Here is a 16744-nt window from a genome sequence, read left to right as displayed (position 1 = left end):
TTGGAGATAAGAATCTGAGGTCCTTTCGTGCCTGGGCTGGCTTTGAACCTTGATCCTCAGATCTCAGCCTCCTGAGTAGCTAGGATTACAGGTATGAGCTACCACTCCAGCAATGAAGGTTTTTACACTTTCATGTTTAAAAACAATGCATATATATACTTTTCAAAGTCACTTTCATTTTAATACTCTCATCTCCTAATAATAAAATTTTATCAAAAGAGAAAACTATCACAAATTTGTATCTAAAAGAAAAACAGATTTAAAAAAATCCACCAAAGGGGCCGGGAGTTTGGCCTAGTGGTAGAGTGCTTGCCTAGCATGCATGAAGACCCGGGTTCGATTCCTTGGTACCACATACTTAGAAAAAGCCAGAAGTGGTGCTGGGGCTCAAGTGGTAGAGTTCTAGCCTTGAGAAAAATCCAAGGACAGTGCTCAGGCCTTGAGCTTATGCCCAGAACTGGCAAAAAAAAAAAAAAAAAAAATCCACCAAAAAATACCCAAAACTTACCACTTATTGTTTTTATATGCATGTGGATTGACTATATCTCTGATAAAGCTGTAATAGTGTCCACCATCTGCTGTTCCTGTGTGAACCGTCACTCCTATCAAGTCATACTCATAGCTCTCTGTGTCTTTTGATTGTTCACTCACTTCTGTAAAACCTGAAATGATCACATAAAAATAACAGCAATAATTTTGAAAGTCACAAAACAGTGACAAAATCACTTTTGACATTTGATATAGTAAACTAGTATATGTTTATATGTTAAATAGGTATACATTTAAACTATTGACTAGGTCACAAATCCACTATTTCAAAGAACACAATAAACAAGCAACTAGGAAACTATCACGTGTTAGCATTTTATCACAAATAACTCTAATATATAAAATAGAAGTATCTTTGTTAAGTCCAGCTACCCCTTAGAAATAATTTCAAATGCTTCATTCAACTGTATCTTATTATGAGTAAATGCAAGAAATACCTAAAATAAACAAGTTGTCTTTCAATATCATGTTAAGGAGAATGGAACATTATACTGGTAGCATGGAGACTTGTGTAGATAAAAACAAATAAGACATAATTCCTACCCACAAAGATTTCACAACAAAAAGTAACAAAATACTTAAGAAACTAGACTAATAGATGTTTGAAGGATATAAATGATTATGGGTTCTACTTTCAAACTACACAGAAAACAAAAACAGAATTAAGAGCAAGGCAGACTATATAGGCCTGAGTACACAATCAAAACTGCAAAGTGAGTAAAGATTAACTGAGCACTGGTGACTCATGCCTGTAATCCTAGTTACTCAGGAAGCTGAGATCTGAGGACTACATCTCAAAACCAGACCCTTGATCCAATCTTTCTTGGTCACTATCTTCAAAATCCACCATGAATAAAAGCCTCTCTATGTACCTTTTATCATTTTCTAATCCAGTTTATAACTGGTCCCAATACTCATTTTTTTGTCAGCTCTCTACTTAAAAATCTAGTGGTTTCACAATGAACAAATACAAAAATTATTAGCACAGTTTAATACCAAAAAATGTTCTAAGTATTGCCTTATGGCTGTTTAATAAGCATTCTACCCTCTTACTGAAGAGCTCATCCTGTCTTTTCAACCTCCTACTTCTGCTTAAATATTGTCTATGTGTGAAAGCTTGAGTCCCCTAGATCTGTAATACAATTCACTGTCTTGCATGGTAATACAACATAGTTGTAAACCTGTGTTCACTTACCTAGACCTAAGCCCCACAAGGACAGCAAACAAGTTTACTTTGTTCATCACTGTGTCTAGAAAAATGCCTAGAATATGATCCTAAATCATTTACTAGTTGAACCAATGTGCTACATTATTTTTCATATTTTATTTTCTAAAATTTTATTAACTATAGAGAATGAATTATTTATTTCCTTATTAGTGGAGATTTATAATAAATACAAGACATGGAAAAATTACCTTCTTTTCTGTCACTCTTTCCCATAAGAAAATCTTCTGTATATGGTGTCATATCCAAACGTAAGGGGAAGGAAAAGTGTGTATTCACTTTCTCTTTCATCATTGTGACCATATTAAATGTATACCTCATAGTATTGAAACTCAGAATTCGAGGTAATTTCTTAAAACATGCCCTGAGAAGTAAACAACAACAAAGAAAATTTTTAAATACTTCTTTGTTCACAGAAAGCTTCAACAGCAAAGGTTCTCAAGTTGATTCAGTTTCCATGCAAAGCCAACCAAGATGAGACTTACTGGAATACAATACAAACACGTGGAGATATAACAATGATCATTTTGTATATAGTGTAGAATTAATATTGCCTCTTCACTGCCCCACAAAAAATGCCACCAAGGGCCAAGACTTTGGCCTACTGAGACTGCTTGCCTAGCATACATGAAGACTCGGGTTTGATGCCTCAGTATCACATATGTAGAAAAAGCCAGAAGTGGTACTGTGGTCTCGTGGTAGTGTGCTAACCTTAAGGAAAGCCCAAGGACAGTGCTCAGACCCTGAGTTCAAGCCCCAGGACTGGCAAAAAAAAAAAAAAAAAAAAGCCCACCAAGGACATAAAGTTACAATGAAATATCATTGAGTTTGGTGGTATGATCAGTAATCTCAGCACAAGGTAGCAGCCTAGGGTACATAAGATCCTGTGTAAAAAATTAATTAATGGGCCAGGAGTTTGGCCTAGTGGTAGAGTGGTTGTCTAGCATTCATGAAAACCCAGATTCGATTCCTTGGTATCACATACATTTAAAAAAGCTGGAAGTGGTTCTGTGGCTCAAGTGGTAGAGCACTAGCCTTGAAGAAAGTCCAAGAACAGTGCTCGGGACTGGCAAAAAAAAAAAAAAAAAATCCATATATATTCTTACAGAACTGCAACATGTCAGGAAGCTAATACTCTATTTATTGTAACTCAATTCTCAGAAGAATTTGTCATCTTTTAATAATATCTACATTTCTTCTCTTATGAGAAGATTTACTGAGGGAAAATAATTCCTTTAAAATGCATACTAATAACCAGAAAAATGAGACTTAATCTTAAGCAATTTTAATATTGTATAGTGATTTTTCATTATCAACCTTCAAACATGCTCAATTCTCTTAACCTAGAGAAATTATTTAATCACAAAGTTCCTTCTTGCTTCTTGGCTGTTTTTTTAATATATTTTTATTGTAATTAATAGAAAGGTTACATTATATTCACCAGATAGAAGGTACATTACTTCACAAATATTGATACCCTTTCTCATGTCATGGTCCCCATTTCCCTCCCCCCTTCCCCCTGCACAACTTGATTTCCCCCTACCCTCTCCTATTTCAAATAACCAATTAAGCATTTATAAAATATATCAGATAACAAGGTGAAATATTATAACAATATGAGATAACCAAGGGACAGTAAAAGAGATGAGAGATAACATAGTAAGTTAAGGACAACAATCACCTATTATATGGCTTTTGTTTCTTTATCCTGGAGGTCCTTACATTTAGCATCATACTATATGGCCTTATTTATCTAGATTTTGTTCTATTGTGAATCTCTGCTAGGAGGGCACAAGATTTCTACTGATTATTTAATGCTTAGCTTCTAAAATGGTCACACTTACTGATTGCCATATTCCCTGACAATGCTACATCTGTTCTTATGAGATGAAAAAAACATACCACTAAAACATCTGCTTCAGAGAAAAATTTCATGTACTATATTAGAGCTTGAACTATGGGTCTGCAGAGTTGTGCTTTGCTCAAAGCTAATACTCAATAACTTGAGCACTTAACCCACGGCCCCACTTGTAGATTCTTAGAAGTTAATTGGAAACAAGAATCTCATGAGCCAGGCACTGGTGGCTCACATCTGTAATCCTACCTGCTCAAGAGGCTGAGATCTGAGGATCACTGTCCAAAGTCAGCCCAGGCAGACAAGTCCCTGTGAGACGCTTATCTCCAATTAACCATTCAAAAATTGGAAGTAGCACTGTGGCTCAAGTGATAGAGTGCTAGCCTTATGGAGAGGCTCAGGGACAGAACCCAGGATCTGAATTCAAGACCCTCAACCACCACCACCACCACCACCACCGCTGATGACAACGATGATGACAACATCAACGACAAGGATGACCACTAATCTCATGGACTTTCCTACCAGGGCTGGCTTACAAATAGCATTGTCAAATACTCAGGTCTCCTGAGTATTTAGGATTACAGACAAGCTGTGAACCACCAGGGCCAATCATCAAAATCGCTAATTCAGCCCCTTCTACCCCCCCCCCCCCCAGTTATTTTATCTCTGGAAACTACCTTATGTTGAGTATCTTCTTCTAGGGATTTCTTCTCAATTTTGTAGATTATTATATCCTCATTTCCTGCCTCTTCCCCCTCTCTTTTGTTGTTGAGCTTGAACTCCTGGCCCTGCCACTGTCTTTGAGTTCTTCAGCTCAAAGCTAGCAGTCTACCATGTTGAGCCACAGCATCACTTCCAGCTTTTTGTGTGTATGTGGTAACAAGGAATCCAACCCAGAGCTTTACGCATGGTAGGCAAGCATTCTACCACTAGGACACACTCCCAGGCCCTGGATTTTCTTCTCTCTCTCCTCCCTCCCCTCTCTCCCTCCCTCCCTCCTTCCCTCTCTCTCCCACCTTCACCCCCTTTCTCCCTCCCTTCCTTCGCTAGTGCTCTACCACTTGAGCCACAGCACAGCACCACTTTCGGTATTCTGGTGATTAATTGGAGGTAAGTCTCATGGACTTTTCTGCTCATTCTGTCTTTGAACTGTGAGCAGCTAGGATTACTAGTGTGAGCCACTAGCCACTAGCGCCCAGCTTATCCTTGAGCTTTCTCAAGGCTAGCACTCTACTCTTGAGCCACAGCACTACTTCTGGCTTTTTCTGTGTATGTAATACTGAGGAATCAAATCCAGGGCTTTGCACATGCTTGGCCAAGTATTGTACCATGAGATCATGCTCCTGGACACTGGATTTCAAGTATTCAAGATCATTTCTATTTCTCTGCCCTTGCTTATAATAACTGCATAACCAGGTACTGGTGGCTCATGCCTGTAATCTAGCTGAGATCTGAGGACAACAAAGCCAGACTGGGAGAAAAGTTTTGAGACTTTCATCTCCAATAAGCTACTCAGAAAGCAGGAAGTCATATTGTAGCTCAAATAGAGTGCTAGCTTGGAAGAAAAGAAGACTAGGGACAGCACTGACCCAGGCCCTGGGTTAAATCCTCAGGACCAGCCAAAAATAAGTAACAATTTAAAAAAATTGTCCTTAATGTCTATTTATCACTCAATGTATCTCTAGAACTAAAACCAAGACTCATAACTGCATATATTGATCACAACTGTAACACTGGTACTTGGAAAGGTTTAAACAGAAAGATCACAAATTTGAGGCAAACCTGAGCAACAGAGCAAGATCCATCTTAAGAAAGGAAGTTTAAAAAACAAACAAACCACCTCTCACTATAGAGGTGGAGGTAAGCAATCGGAAAGACCTTTACTAATATTTTGTAAATAGGCCAAATAGGAGAAAAAGAAAACTATGAAAAAAGTATGCTTAAAAGTACAATGAGGGACAAGATGAGGGGTGGGGAAGGGGGGAAGGGAAATGGGGACCAAGGCATGTGAAAGGATATCAATGTATGGGAATTAATGCACCATTTATCTGGCATATATCATGTAACCCTTCTATTAATTACAGTTTAAAAAAAAAGTACAATGAGGGGGGCCGGGAGTTTGGCCTAGTGGGAGAGTGCTTGCCTAGCATGCACGAAGACCCAGGTTCGATTCCTCAGTACCACATACATAGAAAAAAGCCGGAAGTGGTGGTGAGGCTCAAGTAGTAGAGCTCTAGCTTGTGAAAGTCCAAGGACAGTGCTCAGGCCCTGAGCTCAAGCCCAGAACTGTCAAAAAAAAAAAAAAAAAAAAGTACAATGAGGGGCCAGGTGCAGTGGCTTACGCCTATAATTCTAGTTACTCAGGAGGCTAAGATCAGAGGATCAAGGTTCAAAGCCAGCCTGGACACTAAAGTCCTGAGACTCTTATCTCAAATTAACCACCAGAAAACCAGACGTGGCCCTGTGGCTCAAGGGACTTGAGCTGAAGAGCTCAGGAATAATACCCAGGCCATAGTGTAGAGCGGTAACCTTGAGCTGAAGAGCTCAGGGACAGTGTCCAGGGCCACAGAGCTCAAGTCACACGACCACACACACATACACTCACACATATTTATGATTAATGTATGCCTGTAATCTTCACTACTAAGAGGAGGCTGAGGTCTGGAGGACTGCAATTTGAAGATAGTCTAGGCAAAAAGTCCAAGACTCCAATCTCCAAAATGGTCTAAAAAAGCCAGGCTGGAGATAAGGCTCAAATGGTACAGTGCCAACCAAGTAAGCTTGCAAGCTATGTTAGAGAATGGAGCTCTAAGTTAAAAGCCTCAATATATTACCCCCACATACAACTAATACACTTGGCACAAGGGAAATGAAAATCACCTGGAATGTAGGGGGAAAAAAATCTATACAAGCTGGGGCAGCCTCTGAGTCAGGAGGCTGAGATCTGAAGATTTCTGTTCAAAGCCAGCCCGGATACTAAAGACCATTAAGACTCTTATCTCCAACTAACCACAAGAAAACTGAAATGGTATTGTGGCTCCAGAGGGGGCTTTGAGTTAAAGAGCTCAGGTATAACACCCAGGCTCAGAGGTAGGGCAGTGGTCTTGAGCTGAAGAGCTCAGGGACAAAGTCCAGGCCCAGAGGTAGGGCAATAGCTTTGAGCTGAAGAGCTCAAGAACAAAGCCCAGGTCCAAAGTCCCAGCCCCACCCCCCCCAAAGTAAGTCTTCTTACACACTGGAGAGTCCTACTTTCTAGGCCAATTTATGTTTAAAATTACAGTACAATAAACTATAAATGAAAACTTACTTTACACCAAAGACGTAATAAACCTATACTGCTTAAATACAATTTTAGTAGACGCTTACTCTAGTTTGGCCTTAGTTTACTTTTACTTCCAGTACACAATTTCTCAAAATGATAAAAAAAAAAAAACTATACTTCAAAAACCATACCTTTTCTCAGCACGTACTTTCTTCCCACAATGAGAACAAGTATACATGTTGTCACCTTCTAAAGTGTCTTTAATGGTAACTTCATCGAGAGATTCCTATGTATTAAAATGACATTGAAAAGTTCACATTGCTTATAACAACTTAACAAAAAGTAATTTCAAACCCCACTCCCAGCACTTTGCTTTTAGTTACTTTTCAGGTAAAGTCTCATGTTTATGTATGGATTGGCCTTGGACCAGAAATCACTCCACCTATGGCATCCAGTATAGCTGAGTTGACAAGCACATAATGGCACACTAGACTAATTGTTGAAATGTCAAACTGGCTTCATCCTGAACCCTGCATCTCCTGATGTAGGCTTAAGCAAACACAGAACCTGAATATTTATATTCAAAAGCCAGTTTGAGGAGGGAAGCTATCTTAAAATTTTATTTCAGTACCAGAGCAAGAAGAATACAAAGTTAATATCCTTTAAACACACTATATATAAATAGCTTAAATTATTTTTAAAACCCAAAACACAGCATAGGAAGCTCATCTCTGTAACCTTTGCTACTCGGGAGGCTGAGAACTGAGGATTGCCATTCATGTCAGCCCAGGCAGAAAAGTCCCTGTGAGATTATTTTTTTTTGTCAGTCCTGGGCATTGTCCTTGAATATTTTTTACTCAAGGCTAGAATTTTGCCACTTGAACCACAGTGCCATTTCTAGCCTTTTCTATATATGTGGTACTGAATAATCGAACCCAGGGCTTCGTGCATGCTAGGTGAGCACACTACCACTAGGCCAAACACCCAGCCCCAGCCCCCCCCATGAGATTCTTATAAGTTTTTACTCAAAAACCTAAAGTGGCACTGTGGTCAAAATGGTAGAACACTACCCCTAAGTAAAAACTTCAGGGACAGTGCTCAGGCCCTGAGTTAAGCCCCACAAGTGCCAAAAAAAAAAAAAAAACAACCTCCTAAAACGTGTACAGCTAAGTATACCAAAGGCTCATGCCTATAATCCTAGCTACTTTGGAGGCTGAGGTCTAAGAACTGTGGTTCAAGCCAGCTCAGGCAGGAAGTCAGTGAGACTCCAATTAACCAGCAAAAATCTGGGGGTGGAGCTGGGGGTCAAGTGGTAAGAATGCTAACCTGGGGGGGGGGGGGGTGGGAAGCTCAGTGACAGCACCCAGGCTCTTAGTTCAAACCCCTGGACCAGCAAAACACACACATAAAATTACTGTATCACTCACATAAATGTTTTTCATATCAGCCACCTGGCACCTCACAGTATAAAACTCTTCAGCAGTTTGACTAACATGTTCACAATCCTGATGAATCAACAAACAAAAATTGGTAGTTATTGTAATAAAACACATTAAAATCTCCAAAATGGAAAAAAAATCAATACAATACTTACTAAGGACACAACATTGTTGGTGATTACACCTCCAAATAGACTTTTCACGGTATTTTTCTTTAATATAAAGCAAACAAAAGTTAGTAAAAGGAGACTAACTTGTAGAAATGTCAAAGAAGCTTTCCAATATTCTGATACTAACCAATTCTGGAGACATTTCTTCAATTTTAGTAATCAGATCAGTAAAAAATTCTGTCATATCTTTCTGCTCTCCAGTATTCAGAGGCTGCTTATCCATTGTATATGTTTTACAGAAAGGCCGAGGATTGTATGCTTTACATTCACTCTCCTATAATGACAAAAGGGAATTCTATGATATTAAACAACAGTGGTTCATAATTATAATCCCAACTACTCAAGAGGCTGATATCTGGAGGATCACAGTTTGAGGCCAGACCAGACAGAAAAGTCCAAGAGATTTCATCTATAAGAAAAAAATAACCAGCAGAATAGCACTGGAGATGTGGCTCAAATGGTGTCAGCTGATCAAACCTGAGAGCAAGTGTGAAAACCCTGAGTTCAAACCCTAGTATTAACAAGAAAGAAAAGGGAGGAGGGGAAAGAAAGGCCAGGCAGTGGTAGCTCATACCTATACTTCTAGGATATTTGGGATGCTGGGATCTGAGGATCTCAGTTAAAAACCCATAACAGGCAGGAAAGTCTATGAAACTCTTATCGCCAATTAACCACCAGAAAATTGAAGTGGAAATGTGGCTCAAAAAGGCAGAGGGCTAGCTTGAGCACCTCAGGGACAGAGCCCAGACCCTGAGTTGAAGCCTTAGGACCCATTTAAAAAAAAAAAAAAAAAAAAAAAGGAAAGGGGAGGGACAGGCCTTAAGTAAACAAACAGATGATAGTAGCAAATATACAAAGGGAATTGCCCTCCCTTTTTCCTGTCTGTAGCATGAAATGTCCCTGAGCTTCTTTTGCTTGTGGCTAGCACTCTACACAGCACCACTTTTCTGAGAAACTGAATCAAGGGCTTCATGCATGCTAGGCAAGCACTCTACCACTAAGTCACATTCCCAGCCCTCTCATCATTTTCTGGGGCAGGGTCTTGATACACAGTTTAAAATGATCTGAAATTCACCTTTAGCCACAGCTGCCTGAACTCTGGGATCATACGCTCGCACATCTACACCAAGCCAAATGAACAGAGGAAAGGGAGTGATCTGCACTCTGAATTCAAGACTTCCCACTTGCTAACTGGGTATTCAACTGCTTGGACTACATCTACAATCATTTTGCTCTTGTTATTTTAGAGATCAGGTTTTGATTTTTGCTTGAGCTCATTGAGAGAGTAATCTGTTAATGCTTCCCTCTGGGGCTGAAATGATAGGTACATGCTAGTATGCCTATGTTTTTCTATAGAGATGGGGTATCTCAAACTATTTCTCAGGCATGGGCTTGAACTGAATGAAATCCTATCAGTCTCCACATATACGGTACTAGAGTTTCAAACATGAACCACTGTTGAGCCTAAGCCAGGTTTTTTGTTGTTGTTGTTGGTTGATTGGTTGGTTGTTTTTGTCAATCCTGGGGCTTGAACCCTGGGCCTGGACACCATCCCTGAGCTCTTCAGCTAAAGACTACCACCCTAACCCTGGAGCCACAGCACCACTTCCCGTTTTCTAGTGGAGATAAGAGTTTTGGCTCTGAACCTCAATCTTCAGACCTCAGCTTTCTGAGTAGCTAGGATTACAGGTGGGAGTCACCACACCCTGCCTAAGCAGTTTTTTAAATGCTTTATCTTCCTGTTTGGTTTTCATAACATTTTCATTTTAATGGACTTCATGTAAGAAGACTTACTGATACTAGAGGTAAGGGTAGATATGATGAGGGATAGTAGATGAGAACGAAGATAGAGGCAAAATTATAAAGGACTTATACTAAGCAGACGGTTTTGAACACTTGCTGAATAATAAAGAGCCAATGAAATGTCTTAAGCAGGAGATCAATATTGTAAGCTTTTTAAAAATCCTTTCTTAAAATTGTATTGATAGTTGTTGGAAGAATGAGCATTATGAGGGACAAAGATTAGATATAAAAGTATCATTCAGGGGCCGGGAGTGTGGCCTAGTGGTAGAGTGCTTGCCTAGCATGCACGAAGACCCAGGTTCAATTCCTCGGTACCACATACATAGAAAAAAGCCAGAAGTGGTGCTGAAGCTCAAGTGATAGAGCTCTAGCCTTGAGAAAGTCCAAGGACAGTGCTCAGGCCCTGAGCTCAAGCCCAAGACTAGCCAAAAAAAAAAAAGAGTAAGTTAACAAAATATAGATAATTGGGATTGTGACCAGCAAGGCATTTATGGCATAACTAGTTGCTGGTGGCTCACAACAACTCAGGAGGCTGAAATACAGAGGTTCAAAGTCAGCCTGAACAGACGAGTCTGATTACCTCTAAAATAACCAGAAAATACCAGTGCTGGAGACATGGCTCAAGTAATAGGCAGCAAGAAAACTTAATAAGCATGAGACCCTGAGTTCAAACTCCATTACTGGCAATTAAAGGTCATTATGACAAAGAAGACAAGTAATTAGAAGGCTCAATTTAAAAATCAACAGTGAACTGGAAGTATGGCTTAGTGAGAGACTGCTTGCCTACTATGCAGGAAGCCCTGGGTTCAATTCTTCACTACCACATAAACAGAAATGGCTAGGAATGGTGCTGTAACTCAATTGGTATTGTGCTAGCCTTGAGCAAAAGAAGCTCAGGGACACTGCCCAGGCCCTGATTTCAAGCCCGAGAACTAGCAAAAAACAACACAAACAAAAAATACACTCCACAAAACAACAAAAAAACCTTGAAGAGTATATAAACTGTGACAAAGTCAGTACATGACAGTTCTTAGTTTTGTTAAAGGATACATATACAGTTAGCTTCAAACATACCATTAAATATGTAAACATTTTCTGAAGCTCCAGAAGAGTAGTTTTGTGCTTCATATCTTCTGAATACTAAAAATCAAGAGAAAACTTTGTCAGAACATATACACAGCGGGAATAGGGATATTCTAGCTAAGAAAATTTTGCAATGTGCTTTAAATTACATTTTCTTCTTCTTTTTTTGGCCAGTCTGACTTGAGCTCAGGGCCTGAGCATCCTTGGACTTTTTCAAGGCTAGAGCTCTACCACTTGAGCCTCAGCACCACTTCCAGCTTTTTTCTATGTATGTGGTACCAAGGAATCAAACCTGGGTTTTCGTACATGCTAGGTAAACACTCTACCACTAGGCCAAACTCCCAGCCCTGTATTTTACTCTTTTATTTTTATCTCTAATTAGGAAATATATCTCCATATTTTATTCTTTCTTTAGAAATTATAGAATTGAAAATTAAAATAGCTTTCCTTAATGATAATAATACAGTGGCCTCTATTGTTTTAGAAAATTGGAAAGAAAAATTTAAACAAATTACTTTCTATATCAATACTCATTTGGTACAAAACTGACAACAATAACGAACACCCAAGTATAGATCACTTCCTATAATACACATACATTAAAATAAATGCATTTGAGGGCTGAAGTATGTTACCAATTGTAGAGTGCTTGCTTAGCAAGCAGAAGGTATTTGTTTAAATGCCAGTATCATGAACACATTAAAACAGGAAAGAAACATAAAAGAAAAAAAATCACTTGAGATACCTAATGATATTTTATCCTCATATAATCGGATTTCTACTTGTAGAACAATACATTGTTGTCACTGAAGAGAAATACCAGCTATGATGTCTGAAAATCATCTACTGAAATACGATGACTCAGATTGAGGAACATGGATAAATACATTGAAGACTTAATTCTGAATACTAGAGCCACTTTACCAGTATACTCTCGTGTGGAAATATTAAAATAAGCCTATGATTCATCACAATATAAATTATGACCCACCAATTATAAGTTACTACCTATCAGAACTCTCAAGCTCAAAGTACAATGGCCTAAAACCTCCCAATTAAATGAATTATACACCAGTTATTTGTGCCAATCCTGCGGGGAGTGAAAATAAACATAGTCTGCTGTCTAGGAACTTGTAATCAAATAAAGTCACAAAATAAGAACTGAAATAGGGATCTGTTTGTCATATACAACAAAATTACCGAATGCTACAATAAGAATATTAAATAGGGTACAATATTTTTGCCAATTTGATGATTTCCCTATTCAGTATTCAACAGGATATTCCTGGTATTCTATAGGAATTACATGAAATTATGAGAGTATCTAGATAAAATTGTCCAATATATTTGTATGTTGGCATTTGGTATGAAATGCTAACTCAGGATACAAAAACAAAGAATTCAGAAATACAGACTTAGATTTATACTTTTCTTTTTGTCAGTAGTGTAGCTTGAACTCTGGGACTGAATGCTGTCCCTGAGCTCTTCAGCTCAAGGATACTGCTCTACCACTTGATCCACAGCACCACTTCTGTTTTTTTGGTGGTTATTTGGAGATAAAAGTCTCACAGACTAAAGAATCTGATCGGGCTGGCTTTGAACTGTGATCCTCAGATCCCAGCCTCCTGAGTAGCTAGAATTAAAGGCGTGAGATACTACACCAGGCCCCTCATTGTTTTTTTTGGGGGGGGGCAGTCCTGGGCTTGAGCTCAGGTCCTGAGCACTGTCCTTGGGCTTTCTCAAGGCTAGAGGTCTATCACTTGAGCCAAAAAACCACTTCTGGCTTTTTCTATGTATGTGGTATCAAGCAATAGAACCCAGGTCTTCAGGCATGCTAGGCAAGCACTTTATAACTAGGCCAAACTGGCCCTAGATCTATACTTCTTTTACTAAAGAATAAAGCACTTGCTGTCTAGAGACAAAAGTGTCTAAGTAAGTAACAGCAAACAAAACCAGGCAATTTTAACATGAAATTCCAGTTCAATTATTATTAATAAAAAATAATGATCACAATTACATAGTATTAATCATTAAAGGCGTACTATGGTTTGAACTCAAGGCTTTACATTTCCTAGGCAGGCAGTCTACAGGTTAAGACTAACCTCTAGTTCTCAGTGTACAGTTCCTAAATATTCTATAAATACTGTGCATTATTAAAAACTCACTCATGCTCATTTTGAAATTAGTAAAAAACAACAGTGACAAGTGTTGAAGAAGATCTGGGAAAATTGGAAACCTTGTACACTGACTGTGGAAGTAGGAAATATACACCCTCAAAAAATTAAAGAGAAGCCAGGCACTCATGCCTGTAATCCTAGCTAATCAGGAAAAAGATCAGAGAATCTTGGTTAAAAGCCAGCCAGTAAAGGAAAGTTCATGAGATCTTATCTCCAATTAACATCAAAAAGCCAAAAGCAGAGCTGTAGCTTAAGCAGTAGAGCCCAAGCCTTCAGCAAAACAGCCAAGAAATATAGCCTTGCCCCTTAGTTTAAGCCCCAATACCAGCATGTTTAAGCACATGCGCACACAGACAAAACCATACCATTTATAGGTACATACCAAAAGGATTAAAGACTAAATTATATATTAATACATTCATATTCAAAACAGCACTACCAAAGCTCATAACTGGATTATTCAGGAAAGTGCAAAGTTAGTAACAACCCATATTTCAAAAGATGAATGAACAAAATGTAGCACGAATTCAAGACATATATACATAAGGAATTATTATTCAGCTGTAAGAAATTTTTGTACGTTATGACATAGGTAAACCCTAAAAGCATTAGACTAAATAAAGCCACTCATAACTAGTCACAGGTTATTTCACCACCACAACTAGCCCAGGTTATTATTTCAGTACCACATAAACAGAAGTGGCACTTAAGTTCAAGTGGTAGAGTACTAGCCTGAGCAAAATAAATTCAGGAACAGTTTCCAGACCCTGAGTTCAACCCCATACTGCCCCCGCCCCAATAATTCACTGTATATACTATTTATGACCCTCTGTTTTTCTCTTAAAAATATATTACCTGAAGTATAAAAACAAAAGATGCATATTAGTTACTTAATTAAACTTTCTCTTTTTTTTTCATATAAAAAGCTGAATTTATTGGGGAAATAGATGGTGAACTGACCAGCCAGGGACACAATGCAGACTTGGGAGCCAACACTGACCCAGAATGGTTCTCATGCTGGGTTTTTAAGGGCAAAAAAACCCATACTGTCACCTGATGGCACACAGGTGGCCAGTGGGATAGTTACATACACAGGGACCATACAGTCAGCTCCACTCACACGCAGATAGCCAACAGGGTTACAGCCTAGTGTTTGGATTAGCCTATCACCTTATTTGGAATTGGCGGGAATTTGGCTGGTCTCCACACAAAGCAGACCCTGCCCCCCACAAACCAAGCGGATATCCTGCCTCATGGTGGGTGGGGATAAAGTTACCCCTCCCTACAAGGGCAAAGAGCTCTTAGCACATTCAAGATGGTGCCAGTCTTTGCCCCCCTTTAACACTTTCCCCTTTTCTTTTAGCCTAGTCAAATCCTTGACTCATTTACCTCAGTACAAATGAGGTTATACCGGGTGTGTAGGATCATCAATTTTATAACTCTGATCCTTATTCACATATATTTTCACAACAGTATTCAAAATGCCAAATTAAGGTTTGCTAACAAAAATTCTAAATTTGGTCTAGAATTTTATAGTTTCAAGTTTTTTTGTATGTGCGCCAATACTGGGGTTCAAACTCAAGGCCTAAGCATTATCCCTGAGCTTTTTCAACAAAGACTAGCTACAACTTGGGCCACGACTGGTTAATGAAGACAAGCATTGTCGTAAGACTTTCTTGTTCAAGTTGGCTTTAAATGCTTTAAACTGTGTTCTTTATATCAACATCATGGGTAACTAGGATTATAGGTATGAACTACCAGTGCCTGGCTACAATTTCAATTTTTAAGGTAACAATAACTCTACCTTAGCAGTAAAGACAGCCTGTCTTGCTTCAGGAATCATATATAGTTGTTGAATAGTGGAAGCCAAATAACAAGTAGCTCCGAGATTAGTCAGGCCAACAAATCTACATTCTGCACGAACATCTTCATGAGGCCAATAGTCCCATTTATAAGGTGCATGGGCTGCTGAAGAAAGAGGGAGATAAAGATGCCCCCAAACCAATTATTAAGCAATGTATTTTGCTATAAATAAACAAATATACATATACATATACAGCATTATATAGGATAACTGTTAAAATCAGCAAAAAATATATTTTTAAAAATTCAAAGATCAGGGCTGAGAGTTTAGCCTAGTGGTCAAGTGTTCGCCTACCATGCACGAAGAGCTGAGTTTGATTCCTCAGTATCACATACATAGAAAAAAGCTGGAAGTAGTGCTGAGGCTCAAGTAGTAGGGTTCTATCCTTGAGAAAAACCAAGGACAGTACTCAGGCCCTGAGCTTAAGTCCAGGATTGACCAAAAAAAAAAAAAAGAAAAGAAAAGAAAAAAGAAAATCTGGTGCTGAGGCTCAAGTGGTAGAGCTCTAGCCTTGAGAAAGTCCAAGGACAGTGCTCAGTCCCTGAGCACAAGCCCAGGAATGGAGGAAAAAAAAAAAAAAAAGAAAATCAAAGATCAGGCCAGGATCATGACCTAGTGGTAGAGTGCCTGCCAAGCATGCAGGAAGAATGGAGTTCAATTCCTCCGTACCACAGACACAGAAAAAAAGCTGGAAGTGGTACTGTGGCTCAAGTGGTAGAATACCCTTGAGACAGCTCAAGAACAGTGCTGAAGTCCTGAGTTCAAGCCCCAGGACGGGGCAAAAAATTAAAAAGAAAAATTAAAGATCAAAACTTGGAAAAAGTAATTTAGTAGCAAAATTATCTTTAACCAAATAATTGGTAAAATTACTTGGTCATATTAATAACCTTTTTTTAATCAAAAAAGCCTATTAAAAGGTTTTCACATTTTATTAAAGGGTAGTGTTTACTTTATAACTTTATTGCTATCAACATTTTTTATTAAATAATTTATTAACATTGATTTGTACATCATATTTTAAATGTCATGTTTAACAACAAGTATTCAAGAAAGGAATCTATATGTAATCACTGGCACATAGGTTTTAGAACGTAATTAAAATTAAGATGAGGGTTTGTATGTCATAGATACATATTAATATATGTAATAAAACATTGTCTATACAGTACATAACCCATCATAGGTTTTTATGTTCATGTAGTTATGTTTATATTTCTAACACCATGTACATAACCTTGGGTACTCAAATATTGAGTCACTGTTCTTGTACTGTTTGGATGTAACATCCACAGATTAAAGATACCATGAACCTTT

The 16744-nt window shown here is 38.5% G+C and overlaps 1 protein-coding gene across 2 annotated transcripts in view; it reads right to left on the bottom strand.

Annotated features, from left to right (window-relative positions):
* Positions 1 to 16744, bottom strand: part of Usp34 (ubiquitin specific peptidase 34) — a 206822-nt gene that overhangs the window by 57531 nt on the left and 132547 nt on the right. Inside the window, exons 43-50 of one of the 2 annotated variants that reach the window (XM_090336851.1) lie at positions 15371 to 15534; positions 11381 to 11446; positions 8631 to 8777; positions 8489 to 8545; positions 8322 to 8399; positions 7086 to 7180; positions 1966 to 2138; positions 509 to 662 (exon numbers count right to left, since the gene is read on the bottom strand). In XM_090336851.1, the coding sequence (XP_090192977.1) occupies positions 509 to 662; positions 1966 to 2138; positions 7086 to 7180; positions 8322 to 8399; positions 8489 to 8545; positions 8631 to 8777; positions 11381 to 11446; positions 15371 to 15534 (934 nt within the window). The remainder of the gene's footprint in view (positions 1 to 508; positions 663 to 1965; positions 2139 to 7085; positions 7181 to 8321; positions 8400 to 8488; positions 8546 to 8630; positions 8778 to 11380; positions 11447 to 15370; positions 15535 to 16744) is intronic. The other variant, XM_090336852.1, reaches the window with a different exon arrangement.

Source organism: Megascapheus bottae, chromosome 7 (assembly GCF_031878675.1).
Source record: "Megascapheus bottae isolate mThoBot1 chromosome 7, mThoBot2.hap1, whole genome shotgun sequence".
In the NCBI taxonomy this organism is placed as follows: Eukaryota; Metazoa; Chordata; class Mammalia; order Rodentia; family Geomyidae; genus Megascapheus; species Megascapheus bottae.
Note: the sequence above shows the minus strand (reverse complement) of the source record. Positions and strands in the feature narration are given on the sequence as shown.